The sequence below is a fragment of the Ipomoea nil genome, unplaced genomic scaffold (genome assembly GCF_001879475.1).
Source record: "Ipomoea nil cultivar Tokyo-kokei standard unplaced genomic scaffold, Asagao_1.1 scaffold2159, whole genome shotgun sequence".
Lineage (NCBI taxonomy): Eukaryota > Viridiplantae > Streptophyta > Magnoliopsida > Solanales > Convolvulaceae > Ipomoea > Ipomoea nil.
In genome coordinates this window covers 4,688,352-4,699,126 of record NW_017618587.1, presented here as the reverse complement: position 1 = coordinate 4,699,126, position 10,775 = coordinate 4,688,352, and the positions used below count along the sequence as shown (strand labels likewise).

Sequence of the window (10,775 nt, the reverse complement as noted above, 5' to 3'; positions counted from 1 at the left end):
TAGGATCTAAAAACTTTTATTCTTTATGAAGTCTGTTATATAGTTATATTATGACTCCCTATAGAAGTAGTGTACAATACAACAGCTTTAAGCCAGCAGATTTTTCCTGCGTCCTAAATAGCAATATAAATAAAATAAAACATGAAAATGAGGTTCTATGAAAGGATGTTGTTACAGGATATTATATATAGGAAACACACACAAGACACAACCTGAACTATGTACAGCATCTCTGCTGGGATGGGAAAGGGTTTTGAAGGGAACGTGGTAATCCGATATCCTCCTTTTACCTCATTTCCCCGATGACCCAGTCTTCAGTAGATGCGGTATCAGAATTCACTGCAAGTTGAATTCGCTTCAAGGGCGTTGCTGACACATCTGACAAATATTAGCAGATCTAACGTTGGCAAATGTGCAGTATTGACAAGACCAGTGTCCAGAATCGTCTATGTTTTTGGAACTGCTTGATGATCTGGATGTGGTTCCCCTGCTTCTGCTTCTGCTCCCTTTGCTGCTTAAGCATCCCAGGTTTTTTGAACTCGTTGCCCTGCTGCAAGCACCTCGAGGGTCCACGTCTGACAGACCGTTCTCTAAAGCTCGGACCAGGTTTTCAAAGTAATTTCGAGTGACACTGTCATATCATTGCTTTACAAATCAGATAGGCAGCTCAAAATTTGTATAAAGAATTTGACAGTATTCATCTTATAAGGGCGGGTTGATATCAATAATTAATACACATTGTTTGATATTCATAATTGATGTACACTTCTTCAATTGTTCCAGCTGTGTCGGGATAAATCGTATCATAGAAATGTTTGGGACATGCTTGGGATGTTGGGCATGCACACTCAAATCATGTCTAAGTGCATATTTGGCACATGGCAAGAACATTATTCACAGAAAATGTTCTTTGTGCCCATTCAGCATGTAGTTCAGATAGCAGTCCAACCATATTTTTTTGTAACTAATTTTTTCATAATGAAATATTGGAGATACAGAAAACTTCTGTTGGAATTACCTTGTTAGCCCTGCTAGCTTTGTGCGGAACTCATTGAAGTCTTTTGATGGACCATCTGCATTAAGGTATCTTTGGAGTTCCTTCTCGGCACATTGATGAAGCCGCTCTAACCCAGATTCAGCTTCACCTAAGGGATAAAAGAAAGATGCCTCAGTATTCAGTAAAGCAAAAAACAATGGAATTTTACATCTGTTTCCTAATAGAAGGAAATAGAGGACCTTGTAGATACTCGAAGAATTGCCTCTTAGCACGGTCATGCTCAGGTAAGTAATATCCATATGCATAAGTCCATTTTAGCACCCGTCTACATTCAACTATCTACAAATTAGGAGTGAAGCAATCAGCCAATCAGCAGTAATAAGTATTTTGGAAGAAAGTAATGGCATTCTTTATAGTATGCTCCTTTTAGTACAGAACTATCAATTGGCTAAATATGGTCCCCCCAATTATTATTATTGGAAAGAAATGATTCTTTACTATGGTTCTATTAACAGGAGTATTTTTGTCAAATTTCAAAATTCTGTCCAACCTTCAGACTTTGGACCATTACTATCCAACTTCCATTCTAGTTATTGTCCCAACTATTAGGATTATATCAAAAGTGATCTTTTCATTAGGGTTAACAACAGAAACCCCCAACTGAGGACCGTTTCTATACTAATTTTTAAAGTTGGGATACCAAATTGATAATTGGGGGTACTTAAAGTGCCAATAAGGTCCCCAGGAGGTGGCAATAAAATTGGGAAATCAATTCTAATAATATTTAGAGCTTACCTGCAGCCAAGCATCTATTATGAACTTCAACTGTGATTCAGGTTGACACTGTATCTCACTCAACTTCTCAAGCTGCACACGTAAATTGCCATGAACAATGAAAAACTTATGGAAATTCAAATGAAAGAGCAAGACAGTTTATCCTTCTCTCCCCCCTTTAACTCTTTTTTCATCTTACAATTTAGAAATTATTTGCATTTCAGAAATAGAAATATAGCCATGCCAGAATAACATATGCAAGGATGCCTTTCTTGTTTCTCCCCTAAAATTGAAGATCATTCATTTGAGCTTTAAGATATATAACCAGACACGGTTAGTAGAATTCATATCATGCTAGAAAGACCTCCAACACTCTAATCAGGAACCAACCGCAAATAGCCAAGACAGTCTAAATTGAACACTAATGAATTAACAGTTAGTTTCCTTGGGTTGAAAAAGACAATACATCTTGCACAGATTATTAGAAAGAAGAGAAGAAAGTGTATGCTTAAAAAGCTTGTATAATTTGGCATCATTGAAAAGATAATGTGAGAAGTGAAGCAGTTAGATTCACAGTGGTATAAGCAAATATTCCAGCACATAGTGAGGAGCTCTTCATACATGAACAGTTTGCATTTGCTGAAGATCTGCAAGGGCTTTCTGCCTAGACTGCAAAAAGAAGAGAAGACTTTAGATATTATGATATTGACAATTAACCATATACACATCTATAACAAACTAGTGTCAGTCACCCCCTGCCAACCCCCCAAGGTAATATGGAATGTTGAGTTGTTCATTATAAAAATATCTCCAATTTTACTATTTGTCCCTGCGTTATATAGTCATTATACACAAACAAATGTAGTAAATCATCAATAATTTCAGGTTTGAAAGATTTTTCCTTTCCAAACATCAAAAGAAGAATTCATTTTCCATTTCCAACTTCAAATATCACAGACGTTTGGCTATGAGCATAGTAAACACATTCATGAGAGAATTAAAACAAAGATTTCAAGAACCTCTACCTACCGATTGGTTGGTGGCCCATCTTTCATAGTAATGTGTATATCTTTCCAAAGAGTTTTTAGCCATCTCTCTTCGCTTTTCAGCATCATCAAACTGCAGCAAGAGATCATTATTGTTATAGAAATAGCAAATGTAGTAATGTACATTAATGAATTATATAAACTATAGAATCTTACTGCTCCGTCTTGTTTTGCTGATTCATAACGGTTGCATGCATAGAAGCCACCTGTCTTCTCACCGTGATCCGACCATGGACCTAGGCAGAGCCTGCAAGAGCATTTTGTTAGACTATGCTTTAGCAATAGGAAAAAACACTATTGTGAAGATAGTGCCATGGGCAAAGGAGTGTACCAAACTAAGAAAAAGGTGGCAAGCATTTTTTTTTGTGTACAGTTTTATGTGGCAAGCATTTGATCGTGTGTATCAAATATCAATTGTGAGATCCAATGGCTTCATATAGTTCATATGATTAGAAGACCTTATCAGGTGAGTAACAATGTGCTAATAACAGCAGGAGTTCATTGCCTCAAAAATAAATGAACTTACCAGCAAAACTCAAATTTACAGGGAGGGGTGCATGTGATGTGCATGCAACCTTGATTTTTTTCAATTGGCCGCTTGCACTTTGGACAGGGCTTAGAATTAGCTAAAATCCTGAAATATGATGCAAACAAAATGTTTCAACACGAGAAATTTAAATATGCAAATTCCAAAAGAAACTGCCATTTCAGTTTATCGATCAACAGTTAGGTAGAGAAAAAAAAAATGTAAAACATAAAAGATGATTGAATTGCTGAGCTCCAATTACCCTGTTATCAGTCCTATACTCCTATCATTACTCAGGCATGTGTTTTTAATAGAAAGAGCACTATGCTCATAACTGCAACTAAACCAAAGAAGGCAAAGAAGCCCTCCAAAAAACAGCAAATAAAACTAATAAAAAGAGGCAGTATCTTTAGCATTTCAAGGTCTTAAAATTTACGAGATCCTGGCAAACAAAAACAACTATGCTACTCAATCTTATCTGCAGTAACCATAGACTGCAGAAGAGAATAACAAACCTAAATTCCTAACCCTAACACAACTGCATTGTTTAACAGATTGGTGAAAAAAAAACCTTCACTTAAATAACAAATGTTATATGCCTAATTGATGTATAAAATTCATGCACCATGATTATTTGGCTAATTTCTTATTTGGGCATTTGGCCCAGCCTAAATTTCTTGAAAAAAGAGGGTTTTGCCTCTTCTCTAGCTTTAAAAACACTTTTCTCCTCTTGGCCTACCATACTCTTTTATGAATAGATAAGCTCCAAAATATGTTGGGTCAGACAAGAACTGAACACAGTCAGGACTGCCAAAGATATCAAGAAAAGGAAGAAAATTATAAATAATTATGTTATTTTTTTTCAGTGAGAGAAAAACAAACATTCATTGGATTTGGTTTCATATGATTGTGTACAAGAGCCGGATTCCTAACAAAACTCAGATGCATAAAAGTTCATGAAAAAGGTCTTTTTAGGGTATATTGACTAACGTGCCAACTGCCAAAGCTTCCACATTTTTGACTTACAACAACCATCTGATCACTTGATTAGCATTGAAAATTACTTCTAATTTTGTTAGACTTCCTCCCACAGGTAACACTCAAAACCATCTAAATTATTAAAAAAGAAAAGTATAAGGTTTGAGATGATCTGATGATACCAATTCATATTCTCAGATTCAGCACTGTTCTTCAAAATCCACTTGGCCACAGTTCCACAATCAACTGGCCTATGAGCTTCTTCACAGCACTGCAGACAGAGAATAGCATATAATTCAATCTTGAAATCGTTAGAGGTCAGGAAAAAGTAAACACCAGCAAGATCCAGAGATATATTACTAGAACTTACATTCCAACAGAAACTGTATGAGCAGCAGCAAGTGACATCATAACTTCCACTACCAACAATAAAGTCAACAGCATAGTCACAGCCAGGAGCAGGGCACCATTTTGTCTATGAACAACCAAATATCCAAATGATCAAGATAAAAAGAGACCAAATGTGAATGTCTCAGAATCTAGCTTCAATCATGTTTCATGTTGAATAGGAAAAAAGAACAAGCAAAAGCATCATTTTAGTATTTGACAATTACCTTCCTATTGTCCTCGATAAATGACCTTAGCAAGTAACGGTTATATTTCTCTTTATCATCTCGAGTGGCCAATTCTTGTACCATATCTTGACCCACTGCAGCACTACAAGATGGATCAGGGCACCGCAACATCAAACACCCAGGACCATCATTTATGGATGTGCTAATATACCCTGAGTACATCAAAGATACATATTTAGAACTCTGAAGGATGTCTAAGACCCAAAATATTCATATCACAAGCAGAGATGGTTTTTGTTGATAAACAAATGAATCCAATTTCTGCAACTAGAATCTAAATTATGTAAAGAAACAATTCCTTTTGTCCTTGTTACATTTTAATTCAATTATTGCTTGATAGATAAAAGAGTACCCAAAAAAAAAAAAAAAAAAAAAAAAAAGACCTTGCCAGCATGTGACACAAAAAGGATGGCCGCAAGCAGCAGAACTAATTCCATCACGAGGATACGTCTCAAAACAGATCCCACAAGTTATCTGCAGAAAAGAAAAGACCAATAAAAAGTGAAATTAAACATGATTATATAACAATAACAAAAAGAAGCCAGTCAATTGCCTATCATCCCTAAATTAGTAAATTTTGTTAAAAGCTAAACAAAGATCTAGACTTTCTGTTACAGACAAATTAACCACCTCTTTTTCATTAGGAAGTGGAGTAGGATTCTCTAACAAGCCAACAGTCCTGCGAACCTTCTCTTCATCTGCAAACCATTCATCGTTCACTTTACTGACACTCCTGTGAGTCAAAAGTCAAAACATAGCTAAAATTTGTGTACAAAAATTAAAACCATGTCTAGTTTACAAGTTGAAAAACATCCATAATAAACTTTTAAGTTCTCACAACATCTTGTCAATTGGCATGTATACGCGTTTGCATATCTAGAAATGATGAATAATGAATTACCAGTTAAAATGGCGAAGCAAGATGCCGGCTGCATCCTTTGATATGGAAAGCACCGTAGCTATCTTCATCATAGTTTCTTCTTGACGTTGACGTATATCAGCTTCGTTCAAAATGGTATAGTTGGTCTATAAGATTATTTTGGGTGGGGGTAAGATGGTTTGAACCATTAGCTAAGAAAACGATGACTTAGGCATTCAAAATTAAAATATTGTAAAAGTTCACATAGAAAAGCTTGCAAGAAAAATGTGTCTGGCTGTTTGATATTTAACAGATTGGAATAGCTTCTGGGAAAGAAAAATAAAAATAGAAATGCCACACCCAATGTGAAGAATAGCCCTAGAATACACAGCTAATTAACTTCTCCATCACAGGTATATTCTCTGTTTCTTCTAAAGGAACCACCACAAGTACAATTACGTATTAATCTTCTAGTGAAATGGCTATTAAGGTGATATTGAGTTATCGACAGCCTTTCCAATTGTCAGTTTCATGCAGTTCATAGTTTATTATCTAAACTACATATTCAAATAAACGTTTCTTCTTTTTTTTTTTTTCCTTTTGTTGAAGAAGGACAATTACCAATCCTACAAATAACAATCCCTAAAATAACACAGGATTTCATTCAACAGATCTCCGGGACGTTGATTGAAAAGTTAAGCAACCAGAGAATCACTACTGTCTACTCAAATAGCTTTGTTCAATGAATTGAATTGGTTGTGATTACAAAGCAAGCAAAAATGGGCGCTATAATTTAACCCTAATTGAGCTCACCAGGTTGCTTTTGGATCGAAATCCATATATTAAATGAATAACAAGCAAAACACGCAACAATTAATTTCGTTGTTCCATCTCCACAAGGAAAAGCAAGTGACGGCGATAAAGGATTCAAGGAAGGGCGTACCTGGGAGCGATAATGGGAGACGAGGCTGTCGGAATCATCAGAGTCGTTGTCGATGAAGTCGTAATCCATGATGACGTCATCGTCGTCGGAGTCTTCGATGCGTCCACATCCGCCGCCGCCGTAGAAGTCGTCGTCTTCGTAGGAGTCTCCGTCGTCCGCCATTATCATTTCGTCGCCAGATTCCATTCGCACCTCTCGGCTCTCTCTCTCTCTCTCTCTCCCTCCCTCCCTCTCTCTTCAACGGAAATTGTAAAAAGCTCTAGAAATGACTCATCTTTTGGAAAGAAGCTTTTGTTATTCACTCCCCATTTTATATTGGTGGAACACAGTACACAGGAAAAATCTTACAGCACATAAAAGGGGAAATTATATAAACCACTTTCTATATTCAGTGAATATTTATTATTTGAGATAATGCAATTTTTGGTCACACACTACATTGATATTATTTATAAAGAACTGATTTTTCTTCTTCTCTCAAAATATAAATCACTCAATAACTCAACAGATAATGTCAAATACCGATATTTACAAGCGATCAGTCTATTTCAGACATAATTCTCACACTGTCACCACCGATATTATTTTTTACATTAGATAGATATTTAATTATTAAAATAATACAATTTTTGACCGCGAACTATATTAATATTGTTAATAAATAAATTTATTTTTACCTTGAAAAAATTATTTAATATTTGCAATATATAATTTTTGGTAACACGCTATATTGATATGAATTATAAATATTTTTTAATTGACTCAGTTTAATTTAAATATCTTTATTTTCTTTATCAAACTTTTCCAAACTTCATCACTCTTTATATGAAGGCATTTCATACATATTGGCATATTGCAATGAATTTAATACATTCAAAAAGGTAATAAATAAAAAATGGTTGAATTAATAATGGCTAAAATATCATGTTGGCCCCAACATTATTATCATATTGTAAATTTTGTTCTATCTTATTTTTTTAGTCAATTATAGTCCATATTTTAATATTTTGGTCAATTAGATTATTTTGTACAAATATTAGCAACGCATTCAATTATTCACATAATCTATTTTTAACCCAACCTTTCAATGCTATCATTTTAACATGTAACATGTGAATATCAAATGAAAAAGGTAAAACATGTTTACTTTATAGATGACATGTTTAAAACGATGATATTGAAGAGTTAAGTAAAAATAATAATTTTATTTAGTTTAATTAGTCACATTGACAACAATGATCAATTTGTTCAAAATATATATTAAAAGCTTTTTTAAAAATATTGTGTTAATTAATCTTGTACCCGTAACCTCAAAGTACATTTATAAATAGTCTCTATTCTTTTTTTTTTCTTCTTTTTTTTTTTTTGGCCTCAAAAGGACTAGAAGGTCAAGTGTGTGGGGCATGATCTTGTACTAAAATATTGTGAGTTTAATTTTTACCAATAGCCTTTTAGTCGAATCTGTCACACATAGTCTTTCTAATGTGATTTAGCTCTCTTGTATAGTTTACAGACTGTTACATAAGAGCAAGGTTTACCCATACAAATCGAATTTCCCTTCTCATCCAAATATGTTATTGGTTTTTTTTTTTTTTCACCAATTATGAGGAAGGCAAGAATTTCCTACCTATTAGCCATGACAGGGGCAACTCTTGTAGTCAAATTTTGGTGTGGAAATTTGTGAGCTTAGCCTTAATTATTCAAACCCTGACTTTAAAGTCCAGATTTGGTTCATTTTTAACAGCTTAGTGAGCTACCAGGTTGAAGCCATCGACTGTAATTACCCATTTTAAATTGATTCAAAGAAAGAGATCGAAGAGTTGGTCTGTTATACTAATTAAGTAATTAAGATGACAGTATATAAGAGTAATAAATGCGAATGAAGGTTCTACCCTTTGTTTATGACGTTTTTCTTTTTGTTACTTTTATATATATATATATATATATATATATATATATATATATATATATATATATATATATAATGCTATATATGCTATAATAAGTCTCAATTAAGGTTATATCATTGATTTATGTCTCTCTTTTTGTATGTAAATAAATGTGTACATTTTACTGTTATTAGACAAAACTATCTTTACACCGTTAGTTTTTAATTCTAACATTAATAACACATCATTATTACCATACACATGTATCCATCATATCTTTTTTCTATTTTTTTAATTATCATTTTATTAAAATCATTATATATTAATTTAATACTTAATTATATTTTAATTAAATTTCTATGAATGATAAATTATATATGTGTGTGTACAAAATATATATATTATTTGTGTGTATATAATACAAATTATAATTTTTAATTATTTGTATTTATCAATGTTTTAATATTGGGCATGAATTTTCGCGCATCACGCATACAAAATGCTAGTATTATGCTATAAGAGTTATACTATATTATATTTCGATCAAAAATATCACTATCGTTATAACTTCTGTTATCTTTTATAATTATTGTTATCAAGCACATGCATCCACCGTATATTTTCTTATATTTTTTTATAACTATTGTTCTTTCAAATGCTCTGTCGGATCGGTGTGTGGATGGCCCTTGGTGTTGGGGTTCAACCTTTTGGAAGAATAATAATAATATATAGACATTATATATTGGAGTACTATATAAGTTATTTCCTAAAATATAAATATCAAATTAATAAAAATAACTGACATTATTATTATTATTATTATTATTATTATTATTATTATTATTATTATTATTATTATTATTATACAATAATATAAATATCTAAATTCTAAGATTTTAATATAGATTACTAATTTGAGCATCTATTTTTTGCATAGCGCATAGAAAATATTAGTATATCATATCATATAAATATTAAAAAAAAAATAAAAATTGTTAAGGTCAAAAGTTAGTCAATACAATAGTGAATTTATAAAGGGAAAATGACACTTTTTACCCCTGAGTTATATACGTATAGCACTTTTTCCCCCTTAATTATTTAGGTAAGCACATTAGCCCCCTCAATTATTCTAAAAATGATGCTTTTTTCCCATGATATATTAAATTGACATTTATACCCTTAAAGTAAACATTTTATTTATTTTACTACTCCAACAAATTATTGCGTATACGTAGGGATGACCACGGTTCAGTTTGAATTGAACTGGATACTAAAGCAATCGAATTAATAGTTTCCTGTTATAATTCAGATCTAGAATCCAATATTTAAATGTCAATTTATTAAAATTATGTATCAAAAAAATTGAATCTTGAACCGTGAACCGGCGGTTCTGGATCCGATTCGCGATTTTGAACCGTCTTTATTTTAAAATTTTATTTCTTATTTTAAAATAGTCTAAATTCAACAATAAATGTATTTTATTTTTTCAGTTCGAAACATGAACCGTCCGTTCCGGTTCACGATTTTAATAAACTCTAAATATCGAATTTCGATTCTAAATTGTAATTGGAATATTTCGGTTTGGTTGCTATAGTGTTTGTTTGGTTTGAATCAAATTATGGCATAATTTGTTGGAGAAAAAAAATAAATTAAATATTTAGTTTAAGGGTAAATATGTCCATTTAACATTTCAGGATGAAAAACAGCCACTTCAATAAGTTAGAAGGAAAAAATGATATAGGTATATAACTCAGGGGGAAAAAGTGTCATTTTCCCATTTATAAATTAAGATCGAATCTAATAGTGAAATTACTGAATACTGATGTATAAGTACGTCAATAAATTACTACAAAAATGGAAAGTGTAAGTAATGGCATTAAATGTGTTATTATCTATTTGAGATCAAGAAAGATTGGCTTTTTTAGATTTGCTTCATGACTTGGTGCGTGAAACTTGAAAGTGGACTCCTTGTCAGTCACACTATAAAGAAAAAGTATTCCTTAAAAATCATAAATATAAATAAATAAATAAATAAATAAATAAATAAATAAATATATATATATATATATATATATATATATATATATGTGTGTGTGTGTGTGTGTTTGTGTGTGTCCGATTCTTAATT

General features: G+C 32.4%; 1 protein-coding gene across 1 annotated transcript; it reads right to left on the bottom strand.

Moving 5' to 3' along the window:
* LOC109149260 (probable E3 ubiquitin-protein ligase ARI8) lies at window positions 1–7,085 on the bottom strand. Its single transcript, XM_019296921.1, has 15 exons — window positions 6,759–7,085; window positions 5,858–5,982; window positions 5,587–5,689; window positions 5,340–5,430; window positions 4,936–5,108; window positions 4,692–4,796; window positions 4,504–4,592; window positions 3,344–3,451; window positions 2,974–3,064; window positions 2,801–2,890; window positions 2,393–2,440; window positions 1,793–1,864; window positions 1,237–1,336; window positions 1,019–1,145; window positions 1–631 (listed from the first exon to the last, which is right to left on the bottom strand). Exons 1-15 carry the CDS (start codon window positions 6,942–6,944, stop codon window positions 358–360), a joined length of 1,782 nt encoding a protein of 593 aa, XP_019152466.1. The 5' UTR covers window positions 6,945–7,085; the 3' UTR covers window positions 1–357.
* Between the last annotated feature and the right edge of the window lie 3,690 nt (window positions 7,086–10,775).